General features: G+C 54.3%; 1 protein-coding gene across 1 annotated transcript; it reads left to right on the top strand.

Moving 5' to 3' along the window:
- Nucleotides 1-8602: 8602 nt before the first annotated feature.
- LOC306648471 (olfactory receptor 6Z7-like) lies at nt 8603-9541 on the top strand (the record flags this gene model as incomplete). The annotated part of the gene is made up of 1 exon (XM_079118674.1): nt 8603-9541. The coding sequence occupies one exon, from the start codon at nt 8603-8605 to the stop codon at nt 9539-9541; it is 939 nt and encodes a 312-aa protein (XP_078974800.1).
- Between the last annotated feature and the right edge of the window lie 6833 nt (nt 9542-16374).

Below are 16374 nucleotides of genomic sequence, written 5' to 3'. Positions count from 1 at the left end.
GGGCGCCGGGGCGCTCCCCCTGCGGCCCACGCCCTCAGTAACCTTGAGACCAGAGGAAAGGCCAGAGAAAATGTCTTCCCGGCTGAGTTCACAATGGGCAGCATACGAGTGTGCGTGTTCCCAAGAGCAAACCGTAGCACGGACAGGGTCTTTGTTGCCTCGTTGGTGTGTGAGGAAGTCAGAAGAAGCCCCAATGTCCAGTCTTGGGCGGTTTAGATACATTACATTAGTTATGAGATGAAATTGTGCTCTAAAACTAAGCGGATTTTTATGACATGGAAATAAAACCAAGGTATACAAGCTAAATTAAAAAATCAAGTAAATTGGTGTGAAAATGTCTTTGCTTTACATTTTAATTTTTCACTTGCATTGAGGTGTAGTTGACAAGCAAGTGTGGTCTGTATTCAAAGTGTCCATGGAGTGCTTGGCACAGTGCACGGTGTAGGCAATGACCACAGCCAGGCTCCCACTGGGTCTTACAGAGCCCACCTCCCCGGAGAGAATCCTCCGGCCTCCTCTCATCAGATTGCCCGTGTGCCGTGCACTAGATCCAGAGCGTGCACCCAGACGTCTCTCCTTACATCCTGGGCCAGGCGCCTTGTCCACACTGGGTCCCTGGCAGGCCCCCTGGACCCTCCTCCTTTACAGAGCTGATGACCCAGGTTCCCATGTGAGTGAGACCATGTGGTACTGTCCTTCCCTCCTGGGCTCTTCCACTCAGCACCAGGTCCCCAGGGCCCCCACACCATCTCCACAGCAGGGTCTCCTCCTGGCTGGATCTCTCCAGTCAGTGTCTGGTGTGAGTGCCGGTGGTGTCTGGGCCCACCCCAGCAGGTGACGGGGCACTTGGGCAGCTCTCCTGTTGGCCTGGGGAGTAGGGCCAAAGACACAGTCCTTCTCGGGGCCCTTGTCAAAAGTCACTGAGTGTCCCTGCCTAGGGGTGTTCGGGCTGTTACTCCCCTTAAGGACAGATGTCATACTGTTTTGCAGGCCAGAGCTATAGGGTGTCTTCCAGTCCAGTCAGAGGGATGAGCCGGCTGTAGATCAACCACTGAGAAACCCATTTAATAGAATAGCCACAGGAGACAATGACCTTTTTTAAATCAAAGGGGGCGAGACGGACTGAGCCATGACAGATCTGTCTCTACCCAAGATGGGGAGCCCACCTTCCCTGTTTATAGTCCTGCAGGTGAAGGGGCCCAGGAGGAGCTGCTTCTGGAGGACAGGATGGGTGGAGCTGGGGAGCCACTCGCTCCAGGTCATCCCAGCAGGACCAGCACTTTCCCGGGGGTGAGCCACTCTGCACAGAAGGCGCACACCCCCGGCGATCTGAAACAGTCTCGTCTTGCGACTGCCAGTTCCTGGAGGTCAGACTTCCGAGTCCCACGGCTCAGCCGAGCCTGATTCTGCTCCTCGTGGACGGCTTCCCGCACAGAGCCTGCAGTGCAATCTGAAACCAGGAAGTGCCACCCCCCGTCCTAGCCTCCCTTCTCAAGATGGCCTTGACTCTTGTAGTCTTTTGTGGCTCCAGAGGAGTTCTTAGAATTTTTTCTATTCCTGTGAAATCTGTCACTGGGACCTTGACAGGAATTGCCCTGAATGGGGGGCTGGCTGTGAGAAGTGGACATTCCAACATCACTTCTTCTGGTTCGTCTCCAGGTGTCTCCGTCTCCCTGTGCCCTCTCTGACTTCTCTCATCAGGGTTTCTTCCTTTGCAGTTGGGCACCCTTCATTCCGCTCCTGGTCGGGTGACCCTTCCGAGCACTCCCAGAGTGGACGTCCTCACACTGTTGCAGGTCCCACAGGAAAGGCTCGTGGCTGCCTTGGTCTCCGTGTCAGCTCTGGCTCTTCTGAAGCATGTGGTTGAGAAGAGCTCCTTCTATGCACATTTCTGAGCGTCTCTGTCCGGAAAGGGTGTTGAACTTCATCAAATGCTTTTTCTGCATCTACTGATGACCATGTGGTTCTTGTCTTCATTCTGTCATTATCACACAGACTCATTCGTGTATGTTTAAGGCGAACTAGCCCCAGGGCAGGCCCTGGCCACCTCTGACGCTCTCCTGGCATACTGGTGAGGTTGCTTGTGGTGCTTCCCGGGGTGGGTGTCTGTGCTCAGCAGGGTGCTGGGCTGCAGGTTCTGTTGGGTGACGCCGGACTGCGTGGGTTTGGAAGGCCCCTCTGCTGTCACCTTTTGGAGGCATGTGAGGGCTGGTGTCAGGTCTTCCAGTGGGCTCCAGTCCGGAGACCGTCAGGTCCTGAGCCTCTCCTCTGTGGATGGTTTAGATCATGGCTCCACTTCTTGGTGGGATTTGTTCTTCCTATTTCTTCCTGAGTCAATCTTGCTAGGATGTATGTTTCCAAGAATTTAATTAATTTCCTTTTGGCTATCAAGTTTGGCATATGGCTGTTTGCGATAGTTCATTCCAACCCTTCTTTCCGAGCTGTCCGCCATGGCCTTGGACAGGTTGCAGCCTGTGTCAGAACTTCCTCTCCCTAAGGGCTGGACACAGAGAACCAGGTCTGGGTGCTTCCGGTGCCTGGGCTGTCATTGCTCTGGGCCTGTGGGGGCCAGAGACGGTGTGTGTGTGCATGCGTGCCTACAACCACACTCGTTCATGTGGCGACACGTGTGTGCACTCACCATGCATGTGAACATGTGAGGACACGCTGCACTCAAACACACCGGCACACAAGTGCCTCTGTCTGACCGTTTCTCAGCAGGGCTTTGTGCACCCTCACTTCCCGAGCCTCTCCAAGCCCAGAGTTCTCCTCTCACTTCATCAGAGGAACCTGGCCCCACGTCGTCATCCATGCAATGAGTCATTTGCTCAGGATTAAACTCAGAAACTAATTGAAGATTTCTACCCATATCACTTTGTGAAGCAAACCAAAAAATAAGAAAAGAAGGCAGACTTCAAAAAGAAATAAAAACTAGAGAAAGATCAGTAGAGCAGAAGGAAGGGACAGAGAGAGGGAGGGAGAAGGGAGGGGAGGCACTGCGAACTGGATCAGCGCAGATTATATTCCACGCTCTTGTCAAAATAAATCCTGAGGCTATGTGTGACCAAAAAGAGCCCATAAAATTCTATATGTAAAAATATATAAAATAAAATGCAGACAGTATTGAAAGAAAAAAATAAGAAAAGTCTAAAAACTAAGAAAAGAAAAGCAAGCCTACGAAGTAAGAAGAGACTAGACACTCGGAAAATGCATCCCGTCGAGAGCAGAGACAGACTTTTGCACCCGTGTTCATGGTGGCACAGTGGCCAGAGCGGAAGCAGTCCAGGGGTCCATCAGTGTAGGAATGGACAAGCAGAACGTGGCACACACACAGGAATATTGCCCAGCCTGAGAAGGGAAGGCCATTCTGACACGCACCACACAGGGCTGAACCGGGAGGGAAGACACAGGCTGAGTGAGGCTAGCCTGCACTAGTGACCGCACTGTCCACTCACATGGAGTATGACGGCATCGAGCTCGTGGCAGGGAAAGCATGATGGCTGTGGCTGGCCTCTGGGAGCTGCAGGGAATGGGATCTAGGGCTTGGCGGGGACAGTTTCGGTGGTGCAGGTTGGAAAACTCCGGAAGTGAGTGGAGTGACCGCTGCCCATCAGCGGTAGAGGCCTCAGTGCCAGAGAACCGTGCACCTAAAGCCAGCTGTGATGATGAAGCTCGTGTTGCATGCAGAGCGCCAGAGTCAAATTTAACTGACTCGCGTGAATGCTGCTCAGAGGAGGGCACTTGATCTGAGTCTCCACAAAGGCTCAAGAACAGGAGAAGCGCTCAGTGCGAATCCCACACACGACGAGACGGCTCGGCACACCTGATGGCCGCCATCGAGACTCGCAGGCCCCGAGGGCTGGTAGGCTGGGGCTCCCCCACCTCTCACACTGCGGGGCCTGTGAGACTGCTCGAGTGTCTGAACTACGTTTGGGTGGTTTTCGTAATGCTAGACGTATGCCCAGACGCTCTCCCTGGAGCCCCAGTGCCATGGGGGCTTCTCAGAGCAAGCTGTGCCCTGGGCTTCCAGGTCGGCATGCTTGCCCGCACCCAGGGCGGATGCCTGAAGGCTGGACTGGTCCCCATCGCTTGATGCCCCAGGCTGTGAGCTCAGGGCCTTGCACTGGGGCGGACAGCGTTAAGTGCCTGCTGACTCCAGCTGAGGGGGTTTGCAGGCAGCTGTCTTCGGCAGCCTTCCTGCCTAAGTCTCTGCAGAGCATCAGTAGAGCTTCCTCTCCGCCTCTTCTGCAAGTCCACAGAGACAGGGCGGGTCTCTGAGGTCCAGAGCTCTGGCTTAAGCTTGCCTCCCTCCTCCTCCAGCTGTGGGTAGTCAGTCCCACCTCCAGGAGCCAGAGCAGGAGGAGACGCGGGGCGGGTGGGTGTGTGCCTGCCTCAGGACCAAGGTCGGCTCCTTCCAAGGACTGAAGGGCTACTCTCCCCTCCTCTGGACAGGAGCTGAGTCCACCTGGCCACGGAGTCTCCTCCAGGTGCAGTATCTGCGCAAAGGGAGGGCACCTCGGCTTCCCTCCATCAGGTGAGGACACCAGGTGATATTCTTTGGGGGTTGAAGACAAGGAACTCTGTCATAGAAACCTCGGCACTGCAGACAGTGACTCCACTTGGACATACTGATCAGTTTAAGCCTCAGAGAACCTGGTGACAAATTTCACCCCTGGTTCACATGATGGCAGTGACCACAGCTGGGCGAGGTGGTCTGTGAAGGCCATGTGATTAGGAGACGGGTGCCCCGTGACTTCAGAGCCGGGGCCTTCCGCCCTGGTGCCCCACCCCCCCAGGCGTCTGGCAGGCAGCAGCCACACCCCCTCAGAACCGGCAGAGGAGGCTAAACAGATCCCACTCGGCTTCAGAGTCCTCCGGCACCTGAGCCCAAGCCGCGGTCCTCGGTGCCACCGCTGCATCCCTCCCTGCACACCCTGCTCAGTGGAGTCCACCTCCACTTGGGACCTCTACCAGGTGAGGCTGCTTCCTCGTGAGGGAGGTTCTGGGTCTTGTTGAGGACCCCGGTTCTGAATGACGTCTGAGCTCCAGCCTCCAGCATGTTCTCTCTCCTCCATCTGAGAGAGGCTGTGACTCAGGAGGGACCAGACCCTTACTTGTGAATGTCCTAAGCTGAAGAATGGAGAGCTTTGCCCTGCTCAAGGCTCTATCTGGAAGACACCATGACCTGAACGCCTTTGGGGAGCAGACACCAGATCTCGTTCACTGCTCCACTCCTTCCTGCCAGCGGGACTTGCACACAGCTCGCAGTTCGCAGCTCGGATCTATTTTAGGATGAAATGGCCTCTGATTTTTTTTTTTTTTTTTAAGTTCTTGGGCTCAAGGTGCTGAACTTTGGGGTGCAGTTTTGGGTAGTTCTACAGACAGCCCAGGGGAATTTCAGTACATTCAACTTCCGGGTCACATTAGGAAACCCCCAAAAGTATTCACAATAGAGGTGAGTATAGAGGGGATGTGGGTAGCAGAAGAAAGAAGACCCGAGGCAGGGACGCAGCATCTCAGGAGGGGAGGAGGAGGAGGTCAGGAGGCTCCAGAACACGGCAGGAAGAAGACCAGGGTCCAGGAGAGACGGAGAATGAATCATCACTACCTGAGAGCCAGAGACTTACTCCCTGAGTGCCAAAGCCAACTTCTTGAGAAGTTCATGTTTACTCAGCTTAAAGAACAGCTTCACCAGCCAGGCCTGGGGATGAGTCCTGGTCTGGGACAAAGGACAGGCCCACCCTCCAGGACTGGCACCAGCCTGAACTTTTATACAAGTTCAGACTATAGCTACCAACTATGTGGCTATACTCCCTTCGGCAGCCCTGTGGGGAAATGATAATATACCTGCTGCACTGATTTGTAAACTGTTCAGAAAGATCAGGGAAGGACCAGAAGCCACACAGACCAGAGGCTGCACCTCGCACCTGTCTGACTCAAAGCCTGTGCAAAGAACGACTGAATTTACAACAAGAAATGGTATCACAGAGCAGGTTCTGATCGTTGCCTGGAAAATGTGGGCTTCTGGATCAGCTCTCTGAGCCTTAGCTCCCAAATGTGTATAAATGAAGTAACGGATGCAGAACCTGTATGTCCTAAGGACTCAAGTAGCTCATAATCCTTACCCTTTCTCCAAAAGCTTGAGATCTAACACTTCCCCACATCTCCAAATCTGGCGTCTCGGGAAGCTCTGACCCTCTGTGACAAGAAGGTGGTGGCAAGGGATCTTACAGGCATGGTGCTCCTCACAGTCCCTGCGGGTAGAGCAGGAGGAGCTTTCTCAAAACCCTCTGGCACCAGCATGATCATGCAGAACAGGCATGAAAAATCGGCAACAATTTCAAGTTCTCATTAGCTTGTCCAAGTTGTTATTCAAACACCTGAGATGGAGACTCTTCCAGAACTAAAGGAAGGACCGGCACAGGACATGGGGGAGCCCAGTCTGCACCCAGGTCTGCTAGCTCCTGCTCTGCTCCCAGGGAAGCTGCTCATTCCCCCAGCTCAGTTCCCCACCTCCAAAGCAGAAGTGACACCAGCCCCTTCACAGAGGTTTTGTAGGAATTCGGGGCGCTCACTGGGAAGCCTGTGTGCAGGGCCTGGCTGGGGAAGGAACCCAGAAGTTCTCACCATCATCTCCATGGTGGCGGGTACCCACCGGTGCCTGGAGGGCTGGCTGGACGCAGGCTCAGGAGCAGTCTGAATTTGTCCCCTTTGCCTCACATGCCCTAGGACTCTGCAAATCACTTTGACTTTCTGAGCATCCGTCACCTCCCTTGTGAAGTGAGAATAATGACAGCATTTTAGCATATTTTAGTGGTCCTTCAAAGAACCAGGGGGGTGGAAGAGGGAGAGAGGGAGCGGGAGGGAGGGAGACAGAGTGGGAAGATTGAGCCAAGGGCTCCTGCTCATCCAAGGCTCTCGGGCGCAGATCTGGAGGCGGAATCCATGGCCTCCCACCTGAGCTGGCCCAGGGGAGAATGAGCAGCTGGGGGGCCACGTGCTGCAGGAGGCGGTGGTCTTGCTGGGAGGGAGGGGATGTTGGGCTCCGGGACCTGCTTGGCAGAACCGGTTCACCTAGAGAGGACGTGGAGCCCAGCGGGAGCAGAGGTGGGCAGAGGCTTGCGGCTCCTGCCCCAGTGGCTCCTGAGCCTGAGCAGGTCCTCCTGCTGGAGCGCCTCCCACCCTCCCCGCAGGAGGTCCCACCCTCCCGGCAGGTGGTCCCCGCGACTCACACTGGCATTCTCCATCACTCGGCACAAGTGGCTTCCACTCCCGACTCAGGGCCATCCGCAGAGCCCACCTACCTCCTCCCTCTTTCTTCACTTCTCCATTGTCCCTCTTCCCAAGCAGTGACCATCTGTCCAGTGTTCCCAGTGCCCCCTGGTGAAGGAGCTCAGCAGAGCCGTCCGGTGGATTCTGTGCCGTTAGCCTGCACTGAGGAGAGGGCGCTGTGTTGGCGGCTGCTCCAGCGCTCCAGTCCCAGACCTGGGACAGGGTTCCGCATCCCCCGCCTTGAGCCGGCGCTCCAGGAACAGAAGCCCACCAGCACTGACAGCTCGTCTGGCTGTGTGCAGGCAGGCTGGTGACTTTGCCTGTCTGAGCCTGCCATCTGCCTAATGGGACCGAGTCAAAGAAAACACTAGGTTTTTTGGCAGACTCCTGCAACTTACAAAAGGCTTGCAAATTATGGAAGTTTTATTATTAGATTGTGTGTCCCGGTTTACATCAATAGTTTCTAGGCCAGGCACGGTAGTACACACCTGTAATCCCAGCAACTCTGGAGGCTGAGGCAGGAGGATCACAGGTTCCAGGGCAGCCTCAGCAACTTCAAAATAAAAAATAGAAGAGGGCTGGGGGTGTAGCTCACTGGTAAACTGCCCCTGAGTTCAATCCCCAGTACGAAAACCAAAAATAAAATTATTTTCTATGTGAACTGTGACTTCCTCAAGTGTAACAGGGAAATAATGTGAGTGTCTATGAGCACAAAGATTGGGTACACTTCACGATTTTCTGGCCTCCTGCTAAACATTGTTTCAGTTTTTGTGGGACTCCTTCATGACACAGAAAACTACTTCTTGTCCTTCTTGGATATTACTATTGCTGACCCCCAGAATAATATGATTCTAGAAAATAAAATCACAATAAGAGTCATGTTTTTGGAAAAATAGAGCTAACAGTCTTGCTCTACTCTGGATTTATAGATACTACTAAATTCCTTTGTGGAGTTTTAAAAGAAATTTTAAATAATTTAGAAAGAACACATGTACTGCAAAGCTCAGAATGAAAATAATTTGTGTTTATTTGTTATAGACACTTGACATTTATTGCTTCACTTAAGTAAACCACCTCAAGAAAGGGAAATGTTGTTCTCTCATGCTGCATTTGGTGAAATTCTTTCCACAGGTAAGAGATTTAGTAAAAACAGTGACCATGTTCAGAGTGTGCCTCAAAAGTCCCCGTCCCTCCGAGTTAGCAAGCAGTTTCCAGCAGAGGTTGGGCTGGGAATGTCACTAGTTTCCAGGCAATGAGAACATCCTTCTCATTTTGGAGTCCTGAGCTTATTCATGCGCCAGACTTTCAGCAATCTCTTGTCTCCACACAGATGGAGCCGTCTCTGGAGCTGGCCAACATGACCAGGGTCCAGCAGTTCATCCTGCTGGGCTTGTCCACCAGGTTGGGTGTCAGGGACGTCCTGTTTGCTGTCTTCCTGGCTCTCTACCTGCTGACCCTCCTGGAGAACACGGTCATCGTCTCCCTCATCTGCAGCCACAGTGAGCTCCGCAAGCCCATGTACTTCTTCCTGGGCAACCTCAGCTGCCTGGAGATGTGCTACGTGTCTGTCACCATGCCCACCCTGCCTGCGGGGCTGTGGATGGGACCCTACCGCATCTCCTTTGTGGCCTGCATGACCCAGCTGTTCTTCTTTGTCTCCCTCATCTGCACGGAGTGCACCCTCCTGGCCTCCATGGCCTATGACCGCTACGTGGCCATCTGCCGCCCACTGCACTACCCGCTGCTCATGCGGCCCCAGGTCTGCTGGGGATTAGCCCTGTCCTCGTGGCTCGGGGGGCTGGTGGTCTCGGCGGTAAAGACCTCGTGCATCGCCGGCCTGTCCTACTGCGGCCCCAACGTGCTCAACCAGTTTTTCTGCGATGTCTCCCCTCTGCTCAACCTGTCCTGCACTCACGTGGCGCTCACGGAGCTGGTGGACTTCATCTCGGCCATCGTCATCTTCTGCGGAACCCTCCTGGTGGCGCTGGCCTCCTACGCGGCCATCGGCATGGCGGTGCTGCGCATGCCGTCTGCCGCCGCGCGGCGCAAGGCCTTCTCCACCTGCGCCTCGCACCTGGTGGTGGTGGGCATCTTCTACTCGGCCGCCCTCTTCATCTACTGCCGCCCCAGCCGCATCAGGTCCATGGACCTCAACAAGGTGCTGTCGGTCATCTACACGGTGGCCACGCCCCTGTGCAACCCAGTCATCTACTGCCTGCGCAACAAGGAGGTGCACGCGGCGCTGCGCAGGACCCTCCGCGGGCCGTGAGGGCGCCGGGGCGCTCCCCCTGCGGCCCACGCCCTCAGTAACCTTGAGACCAGAGGAAAGGCCAGAGAAAATGTCTTCCCGGCTGAGTTCACAATGGGCAGCGTACGAGTCTGCGTGTTCCCAAGAGCAAACCGTAGCACGGACAGGGTCTTTGTTGCCTCGTTGTGTGTAAAGAAAAGTCAGAAGCCCCGTGTCCATCAAAAATGTTTGGATTAGCCAGCAAGGTGGCATACGGCTGTCATTCCAGTTCAAAGCCAGTTCAGTTCTAGTTCAAAGCCAGTTTGCCACGACAAAGAACTTGTCGTCGCAAGTTCAAAGCCAGCCTCCGCAATTTAGCGAGGCCCTAAGCAACTCAGCGAGATCCTGTTTCTAAATAAAACATATGAAATGGCTGGGGATGTGGCACAGTGGGTACGTGCCCCTGGGTTCAATCCCCGGTACCAAAAAGAAAAATGAATAAGAAAAAAAGGTTGGATTTAACTATATTATATTACATTGATTATAGGAGAAACGATGAGCTATTAAAAAGGGAGGAGATTTGTGTGTTTTGACATGAAGTATGACCAAGTTATACATGTTAAGTACCACAAACCAGAAGAGAAATCAGTCCTGTGTGAGTTAATAAAAGGCATCAAGTTAACAACGGAGGAAATTCTCTCTGAGCTTTACTAGTTTTTTAACTTAGTTGAGGCGCGTTGGTCAGTAGGCGTGGCGATTCCATGTGCGTGTGCGGGCACCACCTCCCCGGCTGGCTCTGGGTGCGGGTACTAAGGTCCACCCGGTCTGAGTTCTGCTCTGCAGTCTGTGATTGAAGGTACGCCACGCTGCACAGAGGTCTTAGTTCATGCCCGCGTCTGCAGCTTGCGTCCTTGGCCCCCACCGTCTCCCTGTCCTACCCAGGGGCTCCCTGCTCTGTTCTGGCAGTCCAGCCTCTGCGTTCTGCGTGTAAGCCCCTCGCCCTTCGTCCAGCTCATCTCACGCAGCATTAAGGCCCTCCACCCATCCATCCACATTGTCCCACATTTCCTTTCTTAAGACCAAATAATTTCAATAAAGATAATCTGAGGCTCTGGAGTGAGGACATCAGTTATTTTGAGTCTGAGTTCTTGTGAGGGAAGTTCTTGTGTAACTTTGGGTTTCTTGATGTTTCTGGGGCATTGTTTGTCTCCTTTTATTTAACCAAATGTCAAAAGTATGGAACGTGTGAAAATATGACCCAGCTGTTTGGAGGTTCTCCCTGGGAAAGCTGACACAGCATCGGGTTCCCTGATATTTCCTCAGCACGGGTCGGTTCTTTTCTTTTAACCCCCAGAAAAAGGGGGACTGTGATTTGAGGAGGCCCGTCTGCCAGCTCACTGCTGTGAAGTCACGCCACCGTCTCACACGTTCCGGGAGGCGGGTGAGTCCTGTCGAAGGAGCGGGAGATGCAGGAAGGCGGGCGCGGACAGAGTGCTGAGGTGCTCCCAGCTCCAAGGTCGACAGAGAGAGCTGGGAGCACCCCCTTTGCCTGCGGCTCGGTCCGTCTTCACGTGGCTTGCTCTATCGCCTGTTGACGGTGAGATGATCATAAGTGGGTTTCAGGAGACCCAGATCAAGTGCTCCTTGTCTCCAGGGTCCCTTCACCTGGTGACTGTGTCAAATTTCCTTCTTCCTCAGGACGAATGCCGTGCCACCGTGCATCCCTCCGTGGCACCTGGGCCGCTTCTAGCTTTTGACTCCACACCGCCGTGAACACAGGAGTACGTTGTCTCCTTACATCTCTTCTTTCAAGGTGAAGCGCTTCTGAGCCTGCATGTGTGCTGGCCCTCCGCTCCATGAGTGCCTCTCAAAACAAGCCCTGAACGTATTTCCACACTGACGCTGACCCATGCCAGCGCTGGCCAGCTGAAGCCTGGAGCAGTTCCTGCCCATCTTTACATCCCGGGCACCATCCACAGGGCCTGGGGTCTGGGAAGACATTACCAAGGCGCCCTGACCCGCCTGTGGCTGGGAGGCAGCCTTTCCTCTGCACCTCTCCCCAGCGCTGCAGAACCCTCCTCTCCGCCTCTTCTGCAAGTCCACAGAGACAGGGCGGGTCTCTGAGGTCCAGAGCTCTGGCTTAAGCTTGCCTCCCGCCTCCTCCTGCTGTGGGTAGTCAGTCCCACCTCCAGGAGCCAGAGCAGGAGGAGACGTGGGGCGGGTGGGTGTGTGCCTGCCTCAGGACCAAGGTCGGCTCCTTCCAAGGACTGAAGGGCTATTCTCCCCTCCTCTGGGCAGGAGCTGAGTCCACCTGGCCACGGAGTCTCCTCCAGGTGCAACTTCAGCAGAAAGAGTGGGCCCCTCATCTTCCCTCCATCAGGTGAGGAGACCAGGTGCTGGCTCAGTGCTCAGCGGTGTCCGCTGTGAAGACAGCTGTGGGGGCACACACACTGTGCGCACGGCCATTCATGGCGTGGCTTCCTGAGGCTGCAGGCGGGGAAGGGAGAGAGTCCCTCCACCTGACTTCAGTCTCTCTTTCAGCCGAGATTCTCCTCCATCCCTGCGAGTCCAGCCTGCAACGGCTGCTATCACGGCAGCTACTCACCCTCAGGAAAACTCGTCACCTAAGGGTAGGTGAGGCAAGAAGGGGAAGTTATACTCCAGGTGTGCTGCATATGTCGAGATTCATTCTGCTGTCATATATAACTGAAAAGGACAAATCAAAACTTTAAAAAAAGAAATGAACCAAAAAAAAAAAAAAAAAAGAAATCCGTAGGTGAGGCTCTGGGTTTGGTCCTCAGCAGCACGTAAAAAATAAATAAATAAGACAAAGTCACTTTAAAAAGAGCAGGAGAAGTGGGTCTGTGGGTCAGGATCTCCCAAGCGTCCAACGGCCCTAGGCTGCGGCTCAGGCCCCGCGTGCCCGCTGACCCTGGCGCTCTACAACTCTTACCGGATAAGCTTTTGTGGAATGGAGTGCAATTAAAGACGACAGAAGATTTCCTCTGGTCGAGAGTCTGTTTCCTCATGGGGAAAAGTCTGGGTTTCGTTTCAGACAAGGGGTTCCAGTCCCAGTCCAGTACGCCCTCTGACCACCAGGACTCCATGTTCCCTCCCTCAGCAGGGAAGTCACCTCCGTGCTAGGCAGACTGCAAGCAGCACTAACTCTGCAAGTCCACTGAAACTGAGGTGTCCAGTAGCCTGCTCGAGGGACAGAGCTGGGAAGGATGTGGAGGCAATTCCCCTGCGGAGCAGAGCCAGGCTCACCGCCCCTCACTTTTGAACCTAGTGCAGGTGTCAACGAGTAGTTCGTGGGCAAGCTTTGAGGTGGGACTGGTTCTCAGCACCCTGGTGCTGGACTTGAGGTGCCGGGGTGACCCTTGGGGTGCACCTGTAGGTATTTGAATGGATTTTCCAGGAGCGCCTCATCGCATCTGAAAGCATTAGCCAGGAAGAGCAACCCAGGAAAACTCAGGGAGGAGCTGAGCATCGGAAGGGTGGAGGGGAGAAGGAGGGGAGAGCCGGGCCGGGAGGAGGGCTGTCCTGAGGGAGGCACGGAGGGGAGATGGAGCCCTAACCACAGCCTGAGCCTGGACAGGGACAGCTGGTCCAGGAGGACAGCTCCCCTGTAGTGTCAGAGACCAGTCGGTGGGAGCTCCCGCTGTCGGCGGCAGAAGGACCCTGCCCGGGCTCTCCAGTGGACTCGGGCCCAAAGCCCAGCTGCACCGTGTCTGGGCGATGTGAGGTGAGGCCTCCCCCACATCTCGCCCTGCCTGGCTCTGCGGACCAGCGCCACGGGGTAGCACCCTGGTCCTCAGCATGTAATCAGGAGGATGCAATTAAAAACACAGCCACACAGTGGATCACTGTTAAATTTGAGGTATTTTTAGGGTTCGGGGGAAGTATTTAAAATAATGATCAATGAATGACTCACATTTAAAAAATCCATCATTGTTGTTTAATTTTTATTTTTTATTTGTTCTTTGAGATCTTCACGACAGTAGAGTGTACTTGGACACATTATACATCCATGGAGTATAGCTTATTCTAATTAGGATCCCATTCTTGTGGTTGAACGTGATGCGGAGTTACTCTGGTCATGTATTCCTATATGAACATAGCAAAGTTATGTCCAGTTCATTCTACTCTCTAGCCCATTCCCATCCGCCCACCCCGCCTCCATTCCCCTTTGTCTAATCCGATGAACGTCTGTTCTTCCCCGCCTCTCCCCTTTGTGAGGCAGCATCTGCATATCAGAGAGAATGCTTGGCCTTCTGGTTTTTGAAATTGGCTTATTTCACTTATCATGATAGTCTCCAGTTCCATCCATTTAGCAACAAATGTCATAATTTCATTCTTCTTTATGACCAAGTAATATTTCATTGTGTATATGTATCATTTTCTTTATCCATTCTTCTGTGGAGTGTACCTAGGTTGGTTCCATAGCTTACTATTGTGAATCAAGCTGCTAATAACAGAAATTTATTAGAATACTAACTTCATGGAAAATGCTTTTGTGTGTTGAGATAATAGAGCATATAAAGTGAAGTCACTTTCCTAGGACGTGTACACACATACACATGCACACACCCTGGTAGATGATTTAAAGACAGCAATATTCCGCTTGGATCTGGCCTAGATTTTTCAGTTGTTTATATTCAACATAGCCAACTAATATCGCTGTTTTTCTTATTGAATAATTGAGACTTTAAAAGAGAATTGGCCCTTGGGGTAAGAAATGGTTTCTTTATTGATAATCTTAAACAACAGATGGATGCAGTTGGATCTCCAAATGAGTCAGTTGACACGAAGAACGCAGCTGAAAGAGAACCGCTCTTGGGTCATTTCCAAAGTACTAAAAGTGACTTTTTTTAAATAATTTTTTATCAGTTCTGAATTTTGGATTCTGGGGAGGCGTCTTTATTCAATGAGAGCCAGTTTGCTTCTGCACTTGTGGCATTGCTGGGTCCTGGGCAGGTTGCTTCTGTCCCAGTCTCGATTGGCCACCTCCAGCGGAGACTCCTGTGGGCTCCCAGGAGCTCAGCCCAACCAGCAGCTCACAGGCAGCCGGGCGCTGCTCGGGGAGAGGGCTCGGCTGAGCTCCCGCTGTACCTCCTCTGTGGCCAGCCGAGTAGGGACAGGCCACTCCTAGCTCCGACCCACAGTGGGCGCCGTCAGCAGCAGGGCAAGGACAGCATTGTACCCGTCCTGGACGGAGGCGAGAGGGGCTCAGGGCTCCACGCCTCACGGGTGGGCAGGCGCAGGCCGGAGACCCGGGGCCCTGGGCCCAGTCAGTGGTGGGTCTGGGCGTGACCTCGGGGCTGGTCCAGGAGCGGATGGCCAGAAAGAGCTGCATACCCGGGTCCTCCCGCTGACCACCTCGGGAGTGCAACACCCATCCCTGTGGAGAACCGGAGGACGGTGCAGGAGGAGGGACCCCGACGCTGAGTGCTTCCCAGAGAAGAGATGGGGCCATGAGCTCCGGGGGGAGAGGCGTCCGGTCAGAGCGCATCCCCAGGGGGCCACCCCGGGTGTCCAAGCCATCGTCCTCCCCACCTGTCCCTGCCTCCTGAGCTCATCCTCCTGCCGTCCTGCTCACCAGAGTGGGATCCCAGCAGGCACTGCACCTTCGGGAGGACGGTCCAAGCCTCGCACGTGAAGGGAGGTCAGCCGTGTCGCTGGAGGACCCGCCCTGAGCCCTGAGCCCTGAGCCCTGAGCCCTGAGCCGAGAACCGTCCGCTGCTGTTGGGCTGCACTCTGCTCCCCAAGTCAGGTGTGGTGAGCGGCTGCAGTGGCTCAGGCCAGCTCTGAGGACGGCCGGCGCCTGCTCTCCCCCAGGCCTGCCTCTCTGCTGTGCAGCTGCTGGTAATGAACACATGTGTCTGAGCCCCAGTCTGCCTGGCCGAATGGACCTGAGGAGGTGGGCTAGGTTGTCCGCAGGCCCTGCAGAGCCGCAGTCCACTACAGAAGTTTCTCCATGAGACCACATGCCCGTTTCTTCTGTGGGCCTCACTCTCCGCAGGCAGAGCGTGAAAAGCAGGAAATGTACACAATCGCGTAGACCAGCACAGGACTCGGGGTCCCCACCTCCTGCCCGCACAGCCCAGCCTGTGTGGGAACCCTGCTGTGACTCTGCAGACATGGCCTCCGTGCTCCCCTGGGTGACACAGCACGGGGAAGGCTGGAAGACGCAGTTCCACTAAAAAAGGAAGCATTTTGGGACAAGGGAGCTGGCAGCGTTGCTCCATGGGAGGGTTTCATACCTGCATCATAACAAAAGAAACTCATCTAAGAGACCACATGGATTCCAGACTGAGGAGAAGTGACCCTCCGTCCCATTCAAAGCAGCTGGCCGTCAGTCACTTCACCTGGCTTATCATAACAAACTCAGGGGCAGCAAGTGCTGGTCTCCCAATGTTCAGATGGTTGTATCCTATAAGGTCACGGGTTTAATAAGAAAAACCAGGAGGCCTCATGCTCAGAGTTTGTCCTGGGATTCTATCAGAAGGACAAAATGAAAAGTCCCAGCACACACACTGGAAAGGCACTGAGTCCCGCACGCTGAGCAGCCCCAGCACACAGACCGGAAAGGCAGGGAATCCCGCACGCTGAGCAGCCCCAGCACACACACTGGAAAGGCACTGAGTCCCGCACGCTGAGCAGCCCCAGCACACAGACCGGAAAGGCAGGGAGTCCCGCACGCTGAGCAGCCCCAGCACACACACTGGAAAGGCAGTGAGTCCCGCACGCTGAGCAGCCCCAGCACACACACTGGAAAGGCACTGAGTCCCACACACTGAGCAGCCTCCCCGTTTGGTTTCCACTATGCATCTCCAGGAACCAGATGTTGACTAGTCTCTTTTGTCTCCACACAG

The sequence above is a fragment of the Sciurus vulgaris genome, assembly GCF_902686455.1.
Source record: "Sciurus vulgaris genome assembly, chromosome: 17".
Classification (NCBI taxonomy): domain Eukaryota; kingdom Metazoa; phylum Chordata; class Mammalia; order Rodentia; family Sciuridae; genus Sciurus; species Sciurus vulgaris.
The sequence above is the reverse complement of the archived record's forward strand: the minus strand, read 5'-3'. Positions and strand labels throughout refer to the sequence as shown.